We start from the raw sequence: 24,502 nt of genomic DNA, 5'->3' as shown, positions 1-24,502 counted from the left end.
TGAGGGTACTGGGGGCAACAGTCCCTAAAACCCAGCTTTCCGTTTTTACCATCCTATCAGCCTATGCAGATCCCTGTACCACTGATGGTAAAGACAGACATTATGAATAGAAAACCACTGTGCTGGAGCCCAGTTAGGCAAGCTGAGTTCCTTACTTCAGTGCAGCTTCAGTTCCTGTTAGCTTACATTAGAGAGAGAGCACTGATACTGGTTGGGAGAAATCAAGTATTGCTAAACAGGAGGATAGGGTTCATGGATCTGAGCTCCGGCCTGGAAGGGGAGGAACCATATTCTGGAAGGAAACTCACTTGATCCTGAGCACCCATTATGTGTCCTGAACCAATTAAAGTGTGCCTTCTCTCATTTAATCCTCACAACTAATCCCTTCAGCAAGTCTTGTTTACATTTGACACATGGAGAAATTGAGCCCTGGTGACTTTGAAACCTGTCCAAGCTCACGTAACAAATAGGCAGTGGACCTGGGATTAGAGTCCTGGAGTCTGGCTGCACCTCTGGTGGATAATCTCTAAATGGGTCACCTGGACCCTATGCCCTTTCAGAGTGGAGAGCCTGCTCTGCATTCTTCTTTGTTGCATCCATCCCTCCACAGTTACACATTTTAGAGGATCAGCCGGACAAAAATGTAAGGTCACACAATCCACGTTGCTTTTTCCTTGAACCTTATTTTTAAACTTGGCGCCTCCTCCCTAACTCCCACCTCCGTCAAGAATGTGAAAATGAGTACCGCTCTTCTCCGTCTAGCCCTGTGGTGGTTTGAGAGATGCTGGGGAGCTGGACTTCCAGGGCTTCTCCTGGGAGCGTGCAGAACAGAAAGGAGAACTAGGCCTTTCTCATTAGTGGTACTGAAGGCCATTGCCTGTACAGCCAGCCAGCTAGAGAAAAGACCAGACCCTTTATCTTGTGAGCTGGTTATACTTCCAGAGGAGAAGAAAGGGAGAGGCAAGTTTTTATTCCCTCATAGGTAGAGATTTCTATACCTTGTTCCCCATCTCCCCTCTCCCCCAAATAGCATGTGTTCTTTCCTCTCAAATCTACGGACACTACTATCCTTTTCTACTCTCCCCAGCTCACACCTATTGTTCGCCCTTCTAGCCATGGGTAAAGAGAAATCTTCTGGGATCCCTAGTTGGTGTCTGCTTTCACAGCATCTTTTAGGGGTTTAGCACTGGTCGAAGGGCCCCTGGCTGATGGCCATAAGGTGCCCCTTCTGTGGTTTTGTGCTTTCCCTCTTTTGTGGGACCAGTGATTTGAATCCAGAAGACATCACTTGAGGGAGCCACAAGGTGGGCATGCAGCAGGCTGCCTCCCTGAGTCTTCAGGCCAGGGACATGCATGCTACAGATTGAGAAGAGGAAAGAAATATGTGTTTTCAAAAGTCTTTGTCTAAAGGAATTCTATTCAGGTGCAGAGAAGACGTGAGTTCCTCAGAAAGGGGTAATATGAATATCTGGTTAATAACAAACAAAATAGTGTCAACCATTGGAGTCCAGCCCTGTGCCTTTGCTGCCGGTCACAGGCCTTCCTAACACCAATCACAAGAAGCATGCGTGGGGGCTGTGCAGTTCACAGAGAGCTTATCTGTCCCCTCCTTCTCCAGGGATGATTCTGTGCGGGTGTCCCTAGGCACTGAGATGAGCCTGGTCCCCCATGGAGACAACGGGTGATATAGGACACCACGTGGTCCTGGGAGTGCACAGACTTTTTTTTTATTTTTAAATCTAGGTCAGGGCAAAAAAACATTTATATATAAAAACATATAAATATATGTTTTTTGGTTTTTTTTTTTGTTTTTTTTTTTTTACAGAGAGGAAGGGAGAGGGATAGAGAGCTAGAAATATCGATGAGAGAGAAACATGGACCAGCTGCCTCCCGCACACCCCCTACTGGGGATGTGCCCACAACCAATGTACAAGCCCTTGTTGGGAACGAACCCGGGACCCTTCGTTCCGCAGACCGACGCTCTATCCACTGAGCCAAACCGGTTTCGGCAGGGCAAAAATTTTTGAGGGGGATGGTGGTGGTGGTCCAAAATCTTGTGCTCCGTTGACAGTTGCCAAGCTTGGAGACATCGAGGAGGTGAGCGGACAGGGTAGAGGTCAAAGTGAGGTCAAGGAAGTAGTGGGCGTGTACAGGGCCTGACCCAGGGCAAAACAGCGCAGGCGATCCCACGCATGCTTTCTTGGCCTCTCTGCGTCTTTGGCAACAGAAAAACAGTCCAGGAATGACTGGTGGGGCCAGCGCGAGGAGCCCCAAGGCAAGGGCCAGGGAGGGACTCTGTGTTTCGGGAACCCCCAAAGACTGGAAGTTCTCTAGAGCATGAGCAAGAGGTGGAATTTACCTAGAGGTGGAATCTACCCGACCGAGGAAGGGCTGGCACTGGCAGTGTGTCCTTTCCAGCAGCTTTGGGTCTGGGGACCAGCCAGGTGAGGGTGGTTGCTCACCCTCACGCCTGGGGGGCGGAAGCCAGGCACTGCTGGCAGGTGGGGCCCGGGGGCTGGACTCCGCCCCTCCCGCGCCCTCAGCCTCGGTCCCGCCGCCCAGCAACCAGCCCCGCCGCTCCGAAGCCGGAGCGCGATTGGTGGCGGCGCTTGTCGCTCGGAGGGGGCCGGCGCTCTGCTCCGCGGCTCTCGCTGCCGCCGCCGCTGCCTTCCCTCCAGCAGAGCGGGCCGGGGGGACCGCCAAGGCAGCAGGAGGCAGCCGGGCGCTGGCGATGGGAAGCTGCACGGCCGCGCACCCGGGCGGTGGCAAAGTTTCCCAGGCGCGCGCATTGGGGCTCCCAGCCGCTGGCCGCCCGTGACCGCTCGGAGAAGGGTTCGGAGATTTTTAATTTGGGGAAAAAATACACCTCAGTTCCTTTGTCAGGCTCTCTCTCTCCCGGCGGCCGACGGCGGGAGCGCCAAACTTGGGCACCGCGCGGCTCCCCAGCCAGCAGACAGACAGACAGACAGACCGACCGAGCTTTGGAGAATCTCCGGACTCTGGTGCTCGGGCGCCCCGCTGCCCGGGGCGGGCCAGGGGGTGTGAGCGCGGGGCAGTCCGGGGCGCGCATCGGGAGGAGGGGGCCCGGGAGCTCTCTATGGAGGAGGGAGCCCAGCATGGTGTGCACCAGGAAGACCAAAACTTTGGTGTCCACTTGCGTGATCCTGAGCGGCATGACCAACATCATCTGCCTGCTCTACGTGGGCTGGGTCACCAACTACATCGCCAGCGTGTATGTGCGGGGGCAGGAGCCTGCGCCCGACAAGAAGCTGGAGGAAGACAAAGGGGACACCCTGAAGATTATTGAGCGGCTGGACCACCTGGAGAATGTCATCAAGCAGCACATCCAAGGTACGGGAGCCCCGGGAGCCCCAGGGAAACTTGGGCCGCCCGCCCGTGAGGCCCGGGAGTGCCCGGCGCAGCGCGGGGTGCGTGGGTGCTGGCTCTCAGCGAAGGAGCGACCGCGGGGCCGAGGCTGCGGATGCCGGGGGGCTGCGTGTGCACTCTTCGCCCGAGTGCGGGACCCTAGTGTCTGCGGCGGCCGTGCGCGCGTCTCCAGGACACACGTGTGTGCTGCTCGCCGGCAGGGTGGGGGCGCGCTGCACACGTGTCCACATGTGCGTGTGACTCCGGGCTGGTGGCTCGCAGGGTTCTCGGGATCCCATAGAGGTCCGACTTCAGTGTGTGTACGTGTGCATGATTGTGTGACCAAGGGAGTTCCTTTGGCTACTGGAAGGGGCCACGGTGAGATGCATTCAGAACCCACAAGCTGCAAGACCAGCGGAAGCTGGGAAGGTTGCATAGCCCCAACGCCAGCTCCAGCCCCAGCTCCAGCTCCAGCCCTAGCCCCGCGGTGCGCGGTCTGTAGTGGGAAACGCAGGGAGATCCGTGGTTGGGGTGCTGCTTGTCCTCACCACCACCACCACCACAGCCGTTGGTTCCAAGGACCCTCTCCAGGAGCAGGTGTGGACCCGGGGAAGGGTCGGCGCCTGGAGCTCTGTGTATTGCGGTAGCCCCTCCTCTTAGGATCCGGAGAGCCCGCCCTGCCCTGGGCTGCGCCTTCCTCACCAGCCGCTGGCAGCTGGGTGAAGGCCCTTCCCCTGGGTAGCTCCACTCCTGGGCCCAGGGAGTGGCTGGGTGGAGCAGACAGAGCCGCCTGGGTGGGTCTGGAATCTAAGGCAGTGCAGGGAGGTTTCACTACAGGCCTGGGCTGGGGCCAAGGGGAGGGTGGGGAGCTGGGCAGGCGCTCCATCCAAGTGCCCTGGTCCAGGGAGCTGTCAGAGGCAGGGAGTGTAGAGCGCCAGGCACCCGTCTGCACGCAGGCTGTGCACACACAGGCAGGTCTCTCACGTTCCGTTCACACTTAATCTTTTCCTCGCCACTCACACCCCCTGCTTTCTGCCAGGCCTGTGAGCTGCTGAAGGGCAGGCTCAGCTGAGCCTAGTTCACCTGTAAATCTGGCAGGCCCACCTGGCTTTGGTTCCAGCACCCCGTGCACCCCGCAGAAGCACTCTCTTTTGTTTACATGGGAACGTCTAGATCCAGCTCTTGCACCTGCTGCTCCTGCCGGGGTGGAGACAGCAGCTCTGTCCACATTTGGGTGTTTCCTCACTGCGTCCAGAGGCCAGAATAGTTCCTTCCCCAGGGACGTCCAGGTGCGTGCAGGCGAGGTGTGCATAGCCACGGGTGCTTCCTGACGGAAGACCTCAAAGCAGGTTCTTGGCGCTGACACTTCCCCAGAAAAGGAGACAGTTGGCCGCTTCTCCTTCACACCTGCCTCTGCCTCTCAACCTGGCACTGGGCTCGGCAGGCAGACCCATTTATCTTCCGGATGGTGCCTGTTGCTGCTCCTTTTGACTTGTCCTCTTCCCCCCCCCCCCCGCCCCCCCCTCCCCCCGGATTTGGATTGACAATTCATCAGCAATGGAAGTACAATGTTTGCCCCAGGGTGACTCAGAATGTTCCCAGGGAGACACAGCCATACAGCCATTCCTTACTTTGACATTTTCAGTTTGCCCACAGATTTTGAGAGATTTTTAATTCACAGATTCTCTCTCTCTCTCTCTCTCTCTCTCTCTCTCTCTCTCTCTGTATGTATGTGTGTGTATGTAATATACATTCATATATATATATATATATATATATATATATATATATATATATATATTCCCAGAAAATGATTCTCTTATGTTTCCCAGTCTGGTCAGAGAGGAGGTGAGCAAAATACTACTTTGAAGAGCAGTAAGGAGACACTCTTAACACATGATCTCATCATGAAGTGGGGCCCTGCCATGCGGAATTGGAAATGTGGACCATGTCACATGGTTTATAAGGTTCTGCATGAAAAGGAGTGCAATGTTGAAGTTGAAAGCAGCCTTTGTGATTTTTTTTTCCTCCCAGGAAACCTTATAACTATGCATTGTTTGGGACTTTCAATTTTATACCTGAAAACACTAAGAAGGATGGAAAAAGAAGAGGAAGCAGGATCCTTAAAACCTGTGTTAGTATAGTTCTGTTGAATGTGTGCGCTGCCTGTGTTATGACTCCTGTGGATATTCAGAAATGACCAGGTTCTCAGGACAGAAAGCCACAACCCAGAGCGGGTGGGGAGGGATTGGTGACAGGGGAAGGCTGGACAGGAGGCAGATGGAGGGCAGAGGTCACATGGACGGTTGTGCCAATGACAGGTGACAGCTTCCTGTGGTGCTGGAGCCATCCCTGAGCTGGGGTTTAGGGAATTTAAAAGGAAATTTAGGGATTTACCATATTTAGGGATTTACCTACAAAATTTGTGACTGGCCGAGTGCATTGCTCTGAAGGCAGAGGATGGGAAAGGACAGGATTAGACTCTTGTACTTGATGAAATGGGCCTTTATGTACATTCCGCAGTCAGGTCTCCTGTAGTCTGTGGAGACTTTTGAGCAATCCAGTTTACTCTGCTGAGCTGAGTAAATAAAGGATAATAATCGTAATAGCTAAAAATTACCCAGCATCTATTACATGCCAGACACTACTCGAAGGGCTTTACATATATTTACTAATTTAATCCTCACACCCCTTTGAGGTAGGTAATAGTAACTCCGTTTTACAGAAGGGGCGGTTATATGACTTGTGTAGGGTCAAGTACAAAGCCTTGGCCTTACCTCAGATGTTCCAGGAACGACACTGGGAGGCAACTTGGATACAGAAGTGAATCAAGACACTTCTGGTCCCTGTCACAGCAGACTTGTTTTCAAAGGACAATAGAATTCCTTGTATTAAACAGAGTCAGGGTTTGTTAGTTAGTTAATGGAACAGTTGCTTAAAGAGGGTAATAAAATATTACCTACATGCATGAAACATTTTATTTTACTATTATTCACTGATGTGTAGCGTAGCAGTGCAGGGATTTAAGGCCAGCTAATGTGACTTCAGAGTATGTGTTCTTAACTATATACTCTACAGTCTCCTGAGAGGGCCAGTAGATCAAAGCGGGAACAGTGCTCCTCTGGATGGGGGATTTGATATCAGAACGAGATACCTCAGAGGGTGGCCCCGTGACGGCCTCATAGCCTTTCAACGTGGAGACTTCCTAAATAAACTCAGGGAGCTCTGGGTTTTGTTTTGTTTCATGCGGAGAGGGAGAGGTTACATTCACTTAAAAAGTGTTTGAGGAACAGCCAGGACATTTCCTGGCATTCACAGCGAGCAGGTATTGGATGGATGGGTGGATGAATGAATGAGTACACAGTGCGGTCACCCAGTGCGCTGCTTAGTCATTAATGAAACATTTCCATTCGCAAATGAATATGTTTTGCTCTGGAGTCTTGCTTAGGCTCCTCTTTGCCTTGGAAGAAAAGTTGTCCCGGAAGCTGAAAATGTCACAGAATGTTCTGCAGGATGTTCCATAGGACTTGCAATTAGAAGAGACTTTGGAGCATCACCCTAGAGGTCTGTTCTAGTCATGACTGAAGAGTTTATTTTCCACTTGAGGGTAGCAGTGATATTTCATTTTAATTTGTTTTCTGATTGAATGATTTAATTAGATGGTATTTGGGAATCTCTTGGGGATGTACATTGCAATCTTGAGAATTTTTTTTTTTTTTTTTTTTGAGCCAAATAGATGGCAGATGAAAGGGTGGATAACTCCAGATTTTTTTTAAAAAAAAAATAGCATCTTGATGGGTTGGGAACACAAAATAACTGTTAGAACAGATCTGGTCTAAAGAGGAAAAAGATCAGGTTGCTTGAGGTGGAGAAAGTAGAGGAGTGCTGAAGTAGGTCTATGTGTTGAAGAGCTTAGGGAATGTTAACGGTAATTCACGTCTTAATTTGGAAGTCTAAAAGAGACAACAGCATTTCCCTTTTCTTAATTGGTATCTTTTTGAGTCTGAAAAAGAATGTGCCGATATGAAAGAAAATATTAAAAAATGTATGAAACTGCCTCTAATTTATTCACCCTACCCTCAGGCAGCCATTTTGCTTTGTGAGCATTCCCTTCCAGCTTGCCCTTCTGTCTCCATCTGTCTCTGAAAGCAAAGGTGTAGTCGTGGTTTACATGTAATTTCCTATTCTGCTTTTTTTTTTTTTTTCAATTTGCTTTTTGTTAGAAGCATTTTTTTTTTTCATGTTTGCTACATGGTTTATTGATTCAGTCTTTCTCTACTGGAGACTTAAATGTGCCAGGAATGACACTGGGGAGGCAAGTCTGGATACAGAAGTGAATCGAGACACTTCTGGTCCTTGTCATAGCAGACTTGTTTTTAAAGGACAATAGAATTTCTCATATTAAACAGAGTCAGGGTTTGTTAGTCCGTTAATAGAACAATTGGTGAAAGAGGAGAATAAAACAAGATATTACCTACATGTATTAAATATTTTATGTTACTAATCTTCAAAAGGTACATTCATTTACCAGCCTTCAGATGTAAGGCCGAGTGAGGCCTTGTCTTCGGCCAGTATGTGCTTTCTGATCCTCTTCCTTGCATAAATCACACCCATAATGTGCTGTTTACAGAGTCTGAATTTTTATTGTTTTTCGTAAAATTCATTGAGAGCTTAAAGATGCTTATAAAGCAATCTCAGTGTAGGAGCTTACATTTTTATGATTCTGAGTGATCTTTTGCAAGTCATTTTGCACACAAGTAATTTGACTGCTATGTAAGTGACTAGCTTTATACAGTCTTTCCAAAGCATTTAAATTAATTTTCTTAGAAATAACAACTCTCATCTTTTTAGTAGTCATATTCCATAGGTTCATATCGCATGTAATTAAATTACATTGTTATACATTTGGGAACAGATCCGTTGGGCTGTTGGTAAGCTTACGACTCAATTGCTAGCAGGAGATTAGAGTGGGGGCAGGAGAAAAAGCTGACACAGAGGGACAAAGGCATCCTGCAGTTTGTTTCTTAGAGGGAATGAAAGCATGTTGAATCAGGAGAGATGATTCAGTGCAGGATTTTTAAAGAGAACTTTTACAGTATTTTTAATGACTGCATAGTATTCCATCATTAATAGAGCATCATTGATTTAACCATTTCCCTGTTTGTGAACTTCCCATTTTCTGTTACAAATAATGCAGAAATAAAGATCTTCACCTCACTGTTTTCTTCATTTGACTTAAGTAAGCGGGATTACCATTGACTCAAAGATATGCTACATGGTTTATTGATTCAGTCTTTCTCTACTGAAGACTTAAACATTTTAGTGAAAGATTGTTTTTCAAAGGAAAGCCTCTCTACACGGCCACCAGCAATGTATGATTGTACCGGTTTCATGGAGACTGGCCGGCACTGGGTGTTATCATTCAACATATTCTGGGGAAAATACAATCCCTGTCAAATATTCCATTCTTTTGATTTCCATTCCTCTGAAGACTATAGAACATAATATCCTCCCTCTATACCTATGTTTGATTATACCTGGCATTGGTGTCCTTTTTTGAATTTTCCTCTTGAGCTATCGGTATTTGTGATTTAAGTGTTAGATAGTTATATTCTATTTACACATATCATAAATAAATAATACCTATATTCTATATTACACATGTGATTTTTGCTTTGCAGAGATGCCTTAGGGCAGTGTTTTTCAACCTTTTTTGGGCAAAGGCACACTTGTTTCATGAAAAAAATCACGAGGCACACCACCATTAGAAAATGTTAAAAAATTTAACTCTGTGCCTATATTGACTATATATAAAGTAATTCTCTTGAATAGGAATCAAATAAACACAAAGAAAGTATTTTATAATTACTTTATTATGAAATATTAAGTAAACAAAATAGTGAAAAATTATAAAATTCTTGTCTTGTCTGCACCTACGGCACACCAGGCAACATCTGCCGCGGAACAGCGGTTGAAAAACGCTGCCTTAGGGCAGTGGTTGGCAAACTGCGGCTCTTTGGCCCCTTGAGTGTGGCTCTTCCACAAAATACCACGTGTAGGCACTCATGTACAGTGCGATTGAAACTTCGTGGCCCATGCGCAGAAGTCGGTTTTTGGTTCTCAATCAAAAGAAATTTCAGTCTTTGTGCTGTTGATATCTGGCTCTGTTGACTAATGAGTTTGCCAACCACTGCCTTAGGACAGTGGTTTTTCAAACTCTGTCCCCAGGGACCCCAGGCTTCTAGGAGGTTTGATCTGGTCCTAAGAAATGAAAGGGGCAAGTGAGGTCTCCTGGACCCCTCCCCCGCTTCTTCAACCAGTACAGCTCCTCTGTCAGATGTCTTGTATTTGGTGTTCTGTAAAAGATTTCATTTTTAAAAAGGCTCTGCTTTTTAAAAAAAAATGTAGAAAATCACTGTTTTGGGAGAAAAGGGAAGATCGGACTCATTTTTGTGAGGGTTGATAGTAGCAGAGAGGATTCAAGAAAGTAAACAAATCTAAAAGGAAATTGAATTCCTGGTGTTGTTCTTATAACATCTCTTCCCCCTCCTGCATACCATGATTAATAATGTATTACAATTGTATGACTAATTTCTAAATCCATTATCTTACTTCATTGAGTCAAGATCATCCTAACAATAGGAAATGGATTAACTGTTTTTTGTTACCTAAAAGTGTATTAGGCATATTATGTGCATATTAATGATATCAAGTCAGTAAAAGTAGGTTGCTCCTGGTGGTTAAAACCATATGAGGTCTTTAAAAATCAGAAAATGTTCTAGGCCTGGAGATTGGGAGGTATTTTCCTACCTAGTTTTTAGATGTTACCTAGAGTGGTCCTCCTTGTCTGATCTCTGACTTGGCAGGGTTGTGAATAAGAGAATATGATGTTTGCTGGATGTTGGATGTTTGCTGGATATGAAGAGGATATGATGTTTGCCGGATGCTTATTTGAAGAAAGGGTGTCACTTATTATTATTAATTAGCATTCTTTTTAAAAAATATATTTTTATTGATTTCAAAGAGGAAAGGAGAAGAAGAGAGAGATAAAGACATAAATAATGAGAGTGAATCATTGATCGGCTGCCTCCTGCATCCCCTCCTCTCCCCCCACGGGGGATTGAGCCTGCAACCCGGACATGTGCCCTTGGCTGGAATCAAACCTGGGACCCTTACATCTGCAGGCCAATGCTTTATCCACTGAGCCAAACCAGCTAGGGCAAAAGGGTGTGTGTCATTTAAACAGTAAGGCTGTTTGTCCTTCAGAATGAACTGTGGCTTGTGAAATTGTATTAGTAACAGTGATTGATATTTTTGAGAGCGTTCAATAGCAGGATGTAGAGTTGAGTCCAATTACCTTTATTAATAGCTCAGGACCACATCTTTATGGACTAGAAAGACCTTGTCAAAGAATACAACTTTTTCCCATGGCCAAAAAATTTTCATTTTTATCCAGAAGTGTGTAGGTTGTAAAATAAATGAGTTCCACATTCTTTCCCACTCACTTGACATAAATTGTTATTTGCCCTTGATAAGTAAGCTGATGTAGAATCTCAAGGAGAATTCAGAATGAAATGTCGGAGAGCCACAGTCTGGTTTTCTGCTTTTTGAGGGCCTCAAAGGTCAGCTTCAGTTGCTTGGGTTATGCTGGTCTGTGTTTCCCCAAAGGTATTAATAGGATTCAGAGCCACATACAAGGTTACTGGAGGGTCTTCATTTCCATCCAGTAGGATTTCGGACATCACTTAACTTGAAAAGCTGAATGTGCTTTTGCCTTGATCTGAGGCTTGAAGGTCTTCGTAGGATTGTTGCCTCTGGGACAGGTAGGCTACCCTGTGGAGAAGCATATAGGAGGGTGGTCCATCTGGAGGTGCTACTGCACAGAAGTTCCTTTGAGAAAACTCTAAGCTGAATGTGAGTGATGAAGGTAGCCAAGATTCAACAAGGTAGGGTTTTTGGGGAAAAAGGATTAGGCATGAAGCTGGAGAGGTGGACGTTTAGATATGTTGAATGGGCACTGAGTCTGCTGGTGGATGATCCAGATTCAATGATTGGTGGGCTTCACTGCTTTTCTGGTCTTGAATGTCTCTCTAGGGCTAGAGGTGCTGCCTTGAATTTGTCAGAGATTTGATTATTTGCTGGCACCTACAATAGTCCTCTTACCAAATCTCACTCTGCCTTTGGGGTCAGAGCCAGCTCCATTCCTCAGGGCAGTACCTGAGCACAGGAGTTCTTGATGTTTTTTCCTTACACACACACACACACACACACACACACACACCTTCACATGCAGGGCACATTCCCCAGATCAGGGTGTATGTACCAACACACTGCATGCATTCACTTTCACTCTATTTCTTTTTCTCTTACTTCAGAAAGCGTATTAGTATGCAAGAGAGTGTGATAACCTTGAAATCCCTTCAATTTATTAAACTTAATCATTCATAAGCTTTGGTACTGAAATTATTATTAATAACAAATTACTGAATAACTGTTCCATCATATAGTCTGCAGTGGCAGTGATTGGGAACAACTGCTATTCTGGAATCTTCTGTGTGGGTCTATGTACTCTTTGAGGGTAGCCCACAGCAGCGTTAAGCATAAGGATTCCTGTTTTTGTGAACACTGGTGCTATGGTAGTTTTTCTGGCTAAATGATTATGGATTAAAATATGTTGGGAGAACAGACCATCCCGGTGGCTATGCAGTTCTGAGATGTAGTTCTTTTTTTCACTGCCTGATGTTTAATTTCAGTTCTGTGAATCAGGTTGCTGAAAGCCCTAAATATCCAGCCCCAATGAGACAGTGACAAGCTCCCTGTATGATGCCACGGCTCAAATGGTATTCGAACCAGCCAGCATGCTTCGCTGAGCTATGTCTCGTTATCACTGTCCTTTAAGAGCTCATAAACGTACAGGGTTTGGAAAGATCCACGGCAGTGGCATCTGCACCCATCTCCTCGGGAAAGATGAGAACAATGGGAAATGATACCTTGAAGAAGTCATGAATGAGTTCATTGCACCGGTGTCCAGAGTCTATATCTCAGAGTGAGCACCCTATTTAAGATTGTTGGGTGCTGCATCTGAACAAACTCTGGTTCCTCATTTGCCTTCACCAGTCCGACCTGCCCATCTTTGTCCTCTGGGGACTTAGAGTTAAAGGCCATTGAGATCCCAGAGGAGCAGGAAGGTAGTAATTCAGGGACTCAGGCAGGACAGCATCTGAAACTTGGGTTAGTAAGTGTCATGCTAGTGGCATCTGGGGACCTAGGGGAACAGCACCAACATTGCTCGAGCCAATGACTTATGGGAATAAGGACTCTCAGGAGAGATGTGAAGCCACAGAAGTGACAAATGAGAATTCTAACCAAACTCTTGATTTATTTTAAGAATAACAGGCCTATAAAGAATTGAAGATTGATTATATTAGACAGGAATGGAGGAAGAACTACCACTGAGGGTCAGGGACTGGGCTAGGTACTGTCCATGCATATTGCTTTTTATCTTCAGAGCATGGTGAGGGAGAGTTTTAGGGGTGAGAGCATAAAGACGTAGAGACTTAGAGAACTTTCCCAAGGTCACTCGGAGCTGATAGGTAGTACAGCCAAAAAAGGTAACTGTCTCCAACATCTGTGCTCTCTACCAAATAGAACATATCAACATGACACTCTCACAGAGAGAGGACCAGAAGATCATTGTGCCAGAGACTGTGTGAGAGTCTAAGCTCAGAGGCCTTGGTTCAGGTGGGAGAGGAAGCCAGGCAGATGTCTTGGTCTGTCCTTGTGTAAGCAAGGAACCTTGAGGTCAGGTTCCTATAATTGAGGTCAGGTCGGGAAGACCTTGCTTTGGAGGGGCAGTCGTGAGGGCTTGAAGAGAGAGCCTTTTCTCCTGGCTCATTGTGGATCCACTGGGTGTTATGGGGCCCACAGAAACTTGACCTTGTAGAAAGAGTGGAGTGGACCGAATGCAGACTCAAGCTCATTCAGTGACTTTGGAGCACCTCCAGTGTGCCAGTCACTGTGCTGAGTGCTTTCCTGTGCACTGGCACAAGTGACATTGACCAACTAGTCCTGTTTGGCCAGGACACTCAGTGTTTTAAAACTAGAAGTCCCGGGTCCAAGGAGGCCCCCCAGCCCTGGGCAGACCTGGATGATTGCTCATCCTCTTCTTCCCAGTGAGGGTGGTAGCTCCTAGCATCAGGGGAAAATCACCCTACAGATTGCACCACCCTGTGTCTTCTGCTCTCTGTTCTTGAATGTTGACTTTGTCTGAGAGTTAGAAAGAGGACAGTGAGAGACCCAGCAGCCCCTGACCTACCCCCTATCTCCCAGCCCATCCAGGCTGCATCCTCTCCCCTTTGTTGTTAGTTCCGCCTTGGCACTCTGTGATTTTTAGCTGTCTGAGCCTCTCAGGATTTGGAAAGGGAAAAGAAACAATTGCTGTAAATGGAAGTTCTAATAAAGTGATTTGGGCACAAAACATCAGCAGCTGTTTATTTGCCCCAAACAGTAGGAGTCTGGATTCATAACCTTGTGAGTTACACGCTAGGAAGTTAAAAGTAAGCAAAATTCTTGCTTGAGACCCGCAAATGTGACTTTATTCCTTTATTGAACTAATCTCTCTTCTTGTATATGCTGGTGACGTCTTCCATTATCCACGTGGAAGATTCCTTTGGATCTTCTGTTACAGGTTATTTAGCTGGGCCTCGGCGGGGGTCCCAGAGCAGAGGGCTTTTCCCGTTTCTCTTTATTGCAGTCCCAATGCTTGGTGTTTATGTGGTTCCTGCCTCAAAGGATCTTGGGGAGTGGGACAGGCTTTGTCTAATTAATCATCTTATTTCCCTGACAGAGAGGGAGCCACGGAAGGATGGGAGTGGGAGACGCTTTAGACCTGCCTCTCTCTGCATGGCCTTGGAGGGAATCTTTTAATGTTTTGGTTTCTTTTGCTTCTAAATCTCAGTTTAATAATAAACCGAGCCTCTGATTTGTTTTATTTTCTAAAAGACTGTATGGAGGAAAATATAACATGCAGGAATTATGATGTGGACCCTCCAAGCCTATAATTGGGCCAGGCTTTAAAGAAAAATTGTTAGAATCTGGGGAGTTATGCTAGAAGGGGAAGCCAGTGGAAAGTAGATAGAAGATATTTTTATCAGTGTTTCAAAAATTGGAAAAAAATGAACCAGTGAGGAGAAATAGAAATAGGTCAGAACCTGTCTGGGAGATGGGAAGAGGAAGAGAATTAATATTTGTTGAGCTGAAATCGGTTTGGCTCAGTGGATAGAGCGTCAGCCCGCGGACTGAAAGGTCCCGGGTTTGATTCCGGTCAAGGGCATGTACCTAGGTTGTGGGCACATCCCCAGTAGGGGATGTGCAGGAGGCAGCTGATCGATGTTTCCCTCTCATTGATGTTTCTGGCTCTCTATCCCTCTCCTTTCCTCTCTGTAAAAAAAAATCAATAAAATATATTTAAAAAAATATTTGTTGAGCATCTGTTATGTGGTAAGTGCTTTACATGGGTTATGCAACCCTATGGAAGGTGTTGTTCCCCCCCCCCCCCCGCCTTACTCCTCCCTGCCCCCCATTTTATAGATGAGGAAATCCAGGCTCGGCACCTATCATTTACTGTCCCGGGTTATGCAGTGAGAGTAGGAGACAAAATCTGTTACCTCTACCATGCTCCTTAGTAAAGGAGCTAGGGCCCCTCTTGTTTTTCTGCTCCAGTGATGCCATCAAGGGAAAACGGGCTCACCCCTATGTCTTAGCAGAAACTTTTCAGGTGAGACTGGAAGAAGGATTCACGAGAGCAGCAAGGCCCTACATGGGTTACAAAGTGACTGCTTTGTGCCTCCTTTCCTGGAGACGCAGGAAAACAGCTGTGCCAGGAGCTGGCCAGGGCGAGCACCCTGGCAGGCTGAGAGCCTCCCGGCATGGCTCTCCGCAGCCAGCAGCGTTGTTGTTGTTTTTTCCAGGAGAGGACTTAGTGTGAACAAGACCATCTCTTCCACTCATTCATTTCACACTTTATTGGGGGCGGGGGTCCTCCAGCACAGGACAGGGTCGGGCCTGGGGCAGTGGAGGGGTCTGGCACACACAAAGGAAGCAGCAGGCACGCCCAGGTCTGCCAGAGCTTCCCATTTAAATGAGGTGGGTTACTCAGGGTGCAGTGTGGGCCCTAAGCAATGTGGGCAGATGTAGGAGGTAGACCCCAAGCTTCATATTGTTTATTGGGGCCTGAGGGGCCTCTGGGATGATTGGGAGAAACTGCAGACATGCCTCCCAGTTTTTATTCTCCTCTGTTTGGGCCGGAGTTTGATGGTGGCCTGGGATGAATGTATTCCTGCCTTCTGCTAGTCACATGCTCCCATTCTTCCCCTCCTTCATTCAACCAGCATTTATTGAGCACTTAGGAAGTGGTGGGAATATGTCAGCGGAACAAACACAAAAATATGAAGGAGCTACAATGAAGTGAGGTGGTCAATAACTCAACTAGAAGCGAAGACTTGAAGAACGTTAGGTGGCAACTCTGGGGGAAGAGAGTTCCAGGTGGAGGGAACAGCCAGTGCAAAGGCCCTGAGGCAGGAATGCGCCATGTGCCTGTGTGACTGGGGAACAGTGATGTGGCCAGTGGGGCCAGAGCAGAGTCACTGTGGGGAACAGGCTGGGGGAGGGGCAGCTAGGGGCTGCTAGGGAGCAGGTTGTGCAAGCCTTGGAGACCACTATGTGAGGAATGGGGAGCCACTGGAACCCTCTCTTAAAGGCATCAACCGGGCTGTTCTCTGGCAGCTTCCTGAATACCTCTCGTGGTCTTGACACTGTGCCAGGTATGGAGTGGTGATGACAAAATATGTGGGACAGTGGTCCTTTTCTTTAAAAGGCTCATCATAGGCTGGGAAGACAACCCAAGAAACGGTTGAGGCTCCTTTGTAAGCGAATGCAGTGCAGGTTAAAGCTGAATTCTGGGAGTGGCTCGTCAGAATAGACTTCAGGGAGGGCTTGGGATTTATGACACATCTTTGAAGAACGAGGAGGATTTAGAGGAGTGTAGTCGGGAAGATTAGCGAGTGCAAGTTAGCTATTAAGTAAAACCAACAGTTCCCTTGAAGAGGCAAGCCTGGTTTTCTCGGTTAGTGTGCAGGCCCACAGAGATCGGATCAGCACTGCCATTTCCACGTCGGGCAAGTCTCTTCATGATCCAGAGCCTTGGTTTCCCTAACTAGAAATGTAGACAGTTGCTCTGTAAACACTGTAGGATTGTTGTGCTGAGCAAAGGAGGAGGTGACGTGCAGGAAAGCACCCTATCCTGCCCATCCCCTTTTCTTCAGTCTTCCTTCCCCCCCTCTTTCCTTCACTCCCACTACCTTCCCTTCTTGGAGCTTGAATAGAAAATATGGTCCGGAATACATTTCCTGGTTGTACCACCTGGCCTATCAGATGTAAAGCCATTCCCGCGCCATGAGCCACTGTGTGTCAGGACTCCCCCAGTCAAATCCCGCCAGAGAGAGTCATTGGGGAGATTAGAGGGAGCCCGACTCAGGCTTCTCAGCTGAGACACGTTGGAGTGTCTGTCTGACCTGACTGCTCCTCTGAAATCCGGAGCCTGCGGGCCTGGGCACCGCCCCTGGCTGCAGACAAATACTTATTTCGTAAGACCACTTGGCATGGCAGTGGGCAGCGGCCCATGTGAGGAATGTGGTGTTTGTGGAGAGCTTGGCCTTTGGGAGAGCCATGCCAGGTGTCTAGTTACCTGGCGGGGAGTCTGGTTTCTGAGGGAGAGCCTGCAGGAGGAGAGACCGCTGTTTTCCTCATCTCGGCCTCCCCAGAGAACTGGGGCCGCTCTGCCTGTCTTCCTGCCAGGGTGAATTTGATTTAGCTCAAAGCAATGTGACTTATAATTTCAACTGCAGGCAGGAAGGTGTGATTTAAGACAATTGTCAGGAAGATTCAATTTAATCTTTTTTCCTTCCCCCTCTACAAAATGTGCATTTTGTTGCATGATATAATTTCAGTACACACTCTTTACAACTCAGATAGATGTAGTTTCACATTGGGAAGGTACACTCTACATTTTTTTTTTGTACTTATCTATTTACAGTCTCTTTAGTGACAGCAGGGAACTAGGCTGGCTTTTGTTTTTTCACGAGTGAGAATAGTAGTAAATAATTCTGAAACTTCCCAGGCAATAAACCTTTTTTTTTAAATTAGCAAAGTTTCTTGATTCATAAGTGATTTTGGACACTTATTAATAGGGAGGTAATTGCCTTAATGTAACAATAAAATTATTATTTTATTTACTTAAAACTGTACAATTGTGAATTTTGAATATTTTCAACAATAGCCAGTTGCTCTTAGCAAAACAGGCATAAGTATTTTTTATTTAGTAATTACTTTAGAAGTACAGAGAGTGTGCATTGATTTTTGTAACTAGAAAGCTAGATGTCTTATTTCACCCTGACTCATATTAGAAATGTAGAGTACTGTGTTGTGCAGTTCAATGCAATCCTCCCTCTCTCTCATATATTAGCAAAGAAGGGTGAGCTTTCTCATGTCGAATCTCAATTGTAAAGGTTTTAGCCTGAAGGGCTGTTACTTAGAATCAGAGCATGCTAGAGCCAGAAGTTTAACATCAGTTCGTCATCCTCAAACTGTTTGCTGCCCTGACCAGCGTAGAACATCGGCCAGTGCACCAAAAGGTCATGGGTTGAGTTCCCAGTCAAGGGACACATACCGGGTTGCAGGTGTACTCCCAGCCCTGGTTGGAGTGTGGGCAGGAGGCAATCAATTGATGTGTCTCTCACATCAATGTTTCTCTCTCTCTCCCCCTCCCTCCTTCCTTCCTTCCACTCTGTCTCTAAAAAAAAAAAAAAAAAAAAAAAATCAATGGGAAAAATGGCCTTTGGTGAGGATTAACAACAACAACAAACTTGTTTGCTGAGGAATCCACGGTTCAGCACAACTTGGTGACCACCCTGAGTGCCCTTTCATGGGTCCCTAGAGACTCTGTGATGGGTCTTTAGGAGGAACCCTGACTCAGGTTTAGAAAGTTTCCTTCTACATTCATTGCTTCCCTCAATTTCCTCAATGGGAAGGTACATTTTTAGTTGTATATTCTCAGATGAAGGCAGATGCTTAAGGGGCCACGGGATGGGTAGATTTTCAGATGGGCAGGCTTCCTTACACGGGGTCACAGGGGATGAAGCTAAAGGGGTCATCAGTCCCCTCTCTCTGTATGTCTGGACCCCTGGGGCCTGCACCCTAGTATCTTCAAAGTTGGGGATTATCTTTAGGGTTGGGGAATCATCTTCAGGCTTGGGACATAGCACTGTTGAGCAGGACCTGACTTCAAATCCAAGCAGTGCGTGGGAGCTCCTGATGATGCTGAGTCTGTATTGGGAGCAGTTATCACCCCAGCTTTTCAAATCCCAGTGGCAGTGCAGATGGAGGAGGAGCAGAGATTTTACATCCAGGAGAGGAAAAGAGAGAGAATTGACATTTAACAAGCACCGACTAGATGTTTGTTTAATTCACTTCATAGTGTTTAATCCTTAAAATAAGCCTGAGAGATCATTAGCCCCATTTTACAGAGGAGAAAATCGTACTGCACTGTGACTATTAACCTGCTTTCCCCATCACATTGTGGGTTCTTCCAGGGTAGAGACAGGGCCCTACATTTTCCAGTTTCCGGTTTCACACAGTGGCAGACATGTCACTGGAACTAAGCAGGGATTTGTTGAGTTACTGAATGAATAAATGGCAGGCCTGCCTAAAACCACTTAGTAAGAGGGTTCGTATTTGGGTCTGGAAAGGAGGTCAAGGGACTGAAGGGCTGCTTCTCGGCCCTCAGGCTTGGGGTGGCTTGCGAGTGATCTCATACTGCGTCCTCCTTCGGGGTCAGGGGCAGGAAAACAGATGCTCCTGGGGTTTCTTTCACGGCACCTCATGGCTTGTCCTGTGCTTTCCAGGCTTCATCCCAGGGAAGCGGCAGCGCAGTGGGGAGTGTGTGTAACGTGCTTTCCTGCACTGAGATTCCCCTGGAGTCAGCCAGTGAGAGGAGCATGAAGCCTTCAGGGGACCCCCGATGTCTGTATTTTAATAAAGCTGTCACTTGTGGTCACTTTCAAACGAAAGCAATCTCGTGGACACAGAAGGGGGAAAATAAACCTGCACTGAAAGCAGAGAATAATGCCCGAAAGGATGCAGCTGAGCGGAGGACAGAGTTAGGTCCTCTCAATGGGCACCCGGGAGACAGCAGGAAGGAGAAGGCTCGGTTTGATTGCCAGGATGGAGTGGAGAATTCCTTAGGGCCTGGGGCTAAGGGAAGGTGTCTTCTGGCTTCCCGGCTGAGGTGACGACTGTTTGACTTCCTGTCCCTGCTGCGCCTGGGAGACCCCCAGGATGGATCCCAGGGGTGGCGGCTGGCGGGTGGGTGGCGGGAGTGAATTGGGACTTGCTCTTCCACACCCAGGAGAAGTGGCGGGGGAGGGGGTGGGGCTGTCTGCGGGGAGGAGGCCTGTCAGACAAGACATCTCTGGAGTCTGGAGTGGGCTGTCCTTCCTGCCCTGTCAATTCCTTGGCACCCCAGGCAGGAGGTTGGCAGGGGAGAAGGTCCTCGGGGACTCAGCCCATTGGACAGAGCAGCCCCTTAGTAGGAGCCACAGGTTACTACGATTCTTCTTTTCCCATTATTCCCTGATATTTTCTATTTGAAAAGAGTCATTTAAGCAGTAGAGTGGAAGAGGGCATAGTAGACACAGGGGGGGAAATTGAAAATGTCATTTAAAAACGGCTATTGGATTCTTTTTTTACCTCATTAGACAGATGGCTGCCTCACCTTTTGCCCATGGCCAGGAGCAAGAGCCCCGATGGGTCTGCGAGGAGAGCAGTGATTTTATTTTTCTTTTCATTCTGAACAGATTGTGTAGCCCTGGAGGTGTGGGGGACCAGTGGAATGAAACTCTGGGCTGGGAAACTAATTATGCCGCCCTGCATGGCTGAGCTAGTTAATACCAAACTGTCACCCAGGCTGATTCTTCCCTGGGGCAGAAAAGCTTCCCAAACTCCTCATCGCTTTCTCCCTTTGCCTAGGGAGAGGAGGCCTTTGGTTTCTGCTGGTTTGAGAGAACAGGAGCAAAATCCAGGAAGCTTCTGGAAGCTCTGAAGTGGTGCTCTGGGTTCTGGCTCCAAAGGTGGCCTCTGATCCACAGCAGCCCTGCCTCCTACAGCTCAGATGAGGCACTGATTTTCAGAGTCAGATACACTGGGTTCAAATTTGGGGGCTGCCACTCACTGGAGTGAGGTCGCTGGAGGGTGCCAGAGTACCTAGGACTGGAAACGGAGTGCTTGTCCACCCTGTCTGTCCCTTCTCCCTCCCAGCAGGGTGGGCTCAACAATGTGTTGCTTGCATAGTAAGCCTGCCTCACTCTCCTCATCCTTAAAAGGAGACCCAGCCAGGTGGATTGCATGGTCAGCATGGTGTCACCTGTGGAGACTACACATGACAATGGATACTCAGAAATTCAATTATGCTTTTAAATGGATTTTTAACTTCTTAATCAAACCAATACACATCTGTGAAAAATGGATACACTAATATGAGTAAGGCATATTTACTCCCTCTGTAGATAATAAAGTTGTTATGCTTCACAACGGTTCTCACTCCAGTACTTTCTGCCCCCCCTCCCCCCATCGGAGAACTGTGGCCCACAGTCTGTGCAGTCCCCAGCTAGCCAGGCATCTCCAATAGCACTGGATTTAATAAAATCCATGGGTGTTTTGAAGGACAGAAAAAGAGTTTTAAACATTGGTGGAAGCATTTAAAAATATAGCCTTCGTGACAACAAGAATATCATGACTATTCAGCTTGTGCACAATCTCAAGCAATTAGGCAGATGTGTACTTCCAGGGAGGGTGTTATCCTGATGGCCGAGGGCACTAGGGCTGCTATCATTTCAAAACCAGATTTCCCTGGTGCCTTGGGGGCCTGATTTCGGGGAAATTTGGGGATGAGGTCTCAGGGACATCCTATTTCCTTCTCCCACCTTTGCCAGGCCACATGCCCCCTGCCCACATCCATGTACCTAGTTCCATGTAGGAACTTGCCAAGTCTCCTGAGAGAGAGGACTCCCTTGGTTCTGAAAGCTGAGGTGGTAGCTGGTGCAGAGAGGAAGCAAGGCAGCTTGCCTCAGCTGGGAGGACGGCTGTTACGTGGTAAAGCTTAGTCTGGGCTGGCTTTTGTTGAGGGCCTAGTTCTCTCCATGTTGAAGTCCCACCAGAATGAATTGTCTTTGGAGAAGCACCAAGCACCAATGGAAATAGTTGATGGAAGACAAAGCTTAGAACTGTGCCCTGTCAAAGGAGACTTGGGATCCCGCCGGACTTTCCAGGAGAACCAGCGTTTTAGCAACTACAGGTTAAGGTAAGAGTTAGGTTATAGTTGTGAGTTCACAAAACACGGAATTTATTTTTCTAATTATTAATTATTATATTATTTTTCCATATAAACAACTGTAAACCTACTTTTGCCCCACCCTGTATATATCTCTAGGTATTCTGGGACAACTTAGTTCAGGTATTCTGATCTGTTGTCTCCAGGGACTATCTAAAGGAATCATAACTTCTAATATTTCCAAAGTTTACTTCTCATATTGGTTCCAGTACCTGGAAGCAGTGCAAGGCCCTTGCCAGACCCCATGCCCATTATTTTTAATTTAGACAATATGGTCACAATGAAGTAAGCAGAGCACTAGTACATGGAGCCAGCTGTTCCCAACATAATTCCCCCCCCCCCTCCGGCAAATCACATGGGGTTAGGAGAGGCATTTCAGGAATGGTAGTGTGAGGAACTCAAGGGATGCTCTCCCCGGTTAAAAACAACACCACAAAAACTGGTGAACATTATTTTTAAAACCCAACCATTTAAAGTCTCTGGAGGTTGTTATAAGAGCATACATGAACCAGAGAAACACTTATTAAAAGAAATCTCAAGCTCAATAAGAACAGCAACAATCTGTGGCTTTGGAACCATGACCTGCTCCTTCCTTGGGTCCCACCTCAAAGAGACAGAAGCTGTTCTCTGGGCAGATATAGATAAGAAGACAGATCAGTAGATACCATGAAATCTGGAGAAAAAAGAATTACATAAAACATTGAGTATTGTTGGGTGTATAACAGAAACATAATATTAGATCATAATAGCATAAAGGAGGCACAAAAATGGAGAAGAGAGATATATCTCACCAAATTAAGTCAATGGATTTGGATGTGTTACAATGTATATTGTAAACTTCAGAACAGCCACTAAAAAATAACTCAAGAAATGTAGTTAAAAATCATTTTAAAAATTGAAATGTTGTACAGTATTCACTTGATGCCCAAGAAAGCAGGAAAGAAAGAAAAGAGAAACAACAACAAAAATAGATGAGACCTATAAAAAACAAAAAGTAAAATTGCTGGTGTAAATCCAACTATAGCAACAATATTATTACATATGAATGCATTAAGCTCTCCAGTCAAAATGTAAATGATCAGACTGGATGTAAATACAAGATGTAACTACATCATGTCTACAGGAGACTCACAGTTAATTCAAAGTACAAACTACTTGAAAGGTAGAGGATGAATAATAATACAACATTAGAAAGATGCAGTGACTATATTAATATCAGACAAAATAGCTTTTAAAATAAAAAACACGTTACTAAAGAAAAATAAATTATAATAAAAGGGTCAACCCATCAATGATATATAGCAATTATAAAACACATATGCACCTAACAGCAGAGTCTCAAAATACATGAAGCAAAAGAGGAAGGAATTGAAAGGAAAAATAGGCAATTCAACAATAATAGTAAGACGACTTCAATTCCTCCTTTAAATAATGAGTAGAACAATTAGGCAGAAGTACAAGGATGTAGAAGACTTGAACAAAGCTATAAACCAACAGGACCAAACAGATATCTACTAAAACAATCCACTCAACAAAAACAGAACACACATTTCTCTCAAGTACATATGAAACATTCTCTACAGTAGACCATATGCTTGGTCATAAAACAAGCCTCAGTAAATTTATACGGACTGAGCTCATGGAATTAAATAGGGAACAAATAAGAGAAGAGTATCCGGAGAATTCATAAGTAATGTAGAAATTAAATAAAACACTCCTAAATAATTAATGAATTACAGAAGAAATCAAAAGGGAAATTAGCAGTTGTACCCCTACCTCACTCCATGCATAAAACTAACTCAAAATGGATCATAGATCTAATTATAAGAGTTAAAACTAAAACATTCATATAAGAAAACAGTCACAAATCTTTATGATCTTGGTTTAGGCAAAGTCTCCTGAGATATGATATCAAAAGCACGAGTGATAAAGTAGGAAAAAGATAAATTGAACATAATCAAATTAAAAGGTTTTATGCATCAAAGGTCACTATCAAGTGAGTGAAATGGTAATCCATAAAATTGGAGAAAATATTTAGACACCATATATCTGTTAAGTGATTAATTCCAAAATATGAAAAACCTATAACAATTAAAATGTAATAAATGACCCAACTAAAAAATGGGCAAAGTGTCTGAACAGACATTTCCCCAAAGAAGATATACAGACCTTCAATAAGCATATGAAAAAATGCTCAGCATAATTGATTATGCAGGAAATGCAAATCAAAACCACGAGATATGACTCCACACCTACTAGGGTGGCTTTAATAAGAAACACATATAATGATGAGTATTGGTGAGGATGTGGAGACATTGGAATCCTCATGCATTGCTGTTGGGGGAAAAAATGGTACAATCACTTTGGAAACAGTTTGGGAATTCTTCAAAATTTTAAATTTAGACTTACAATATGACCCAGTAATTTCACTTCCAGGTATGTATCCAAGATAATTAAAACACATGTCCACACAAAAATTTATATATGAAAATTCACAGCAATATTATTCAGAACAGGCAAAAAATGGAAACAATCTAAATGTCTATCAACTGATGAATGGTAACCAAATATGGTATATCTGTGCAATAAAATATTATTCAGGCAGAAATGGAATGAAGTGCTGACACATACTACAACATGGATAAACTTTGAAAAAATGCTAAGTATAAGAAGACAGATACAAAAGACTCTATA

The 24,502-nt window shown here is 45.9% G+C and overlaps 1 protein-coding gene across 2 annotated transcripts in view; it reads left to right on the top strand.

Annotated features, from left to right (window-relative positions):
- Positions 1–2,598: 2,598 nt before the first annotated feature.
- The window catches only part of GALNT18 (polypeptide N-acetylgalactosaminyltransferase 18), a 277,936-nt gene continuing 256,032 nt past the window's right edge, over positions 2,599–24,502 (top strand). The window contains exon 1 of one of the 2 annotated variants that reach the window (XM_084893524.1): positions 2,599–3,351. In XM_084893524.1, coding sequence (XP_084749650.1) covers positions 3,117–3,351 — 235 coding nt within the window. In that variant the 5' untranslated portion in view covers positions 2,599–3,116. The remainder of the gene's footprint in view (positions 3,352–24,502) is intronic. The other variant, XM_084893525.1, reaches the window with a different exon arrangement.

Source organism: Pipistrellus hanaki (assembly GCF_964339955.1).
Source record: "Pipistrellus hanaki genome assembly, chromosome: 9".
NCBI classification, from domain to species: Eukaryota; Metazoa; Chordata; class Mammalia; order Chiroptera; family Vespertilionidae; genus Pipistrellus; species Pipistrellus hanaki.
Note: the sequence above shows the minus strand (reverse complement) of the source record. Positions and strands in the feature narration are given on the sequence as shown.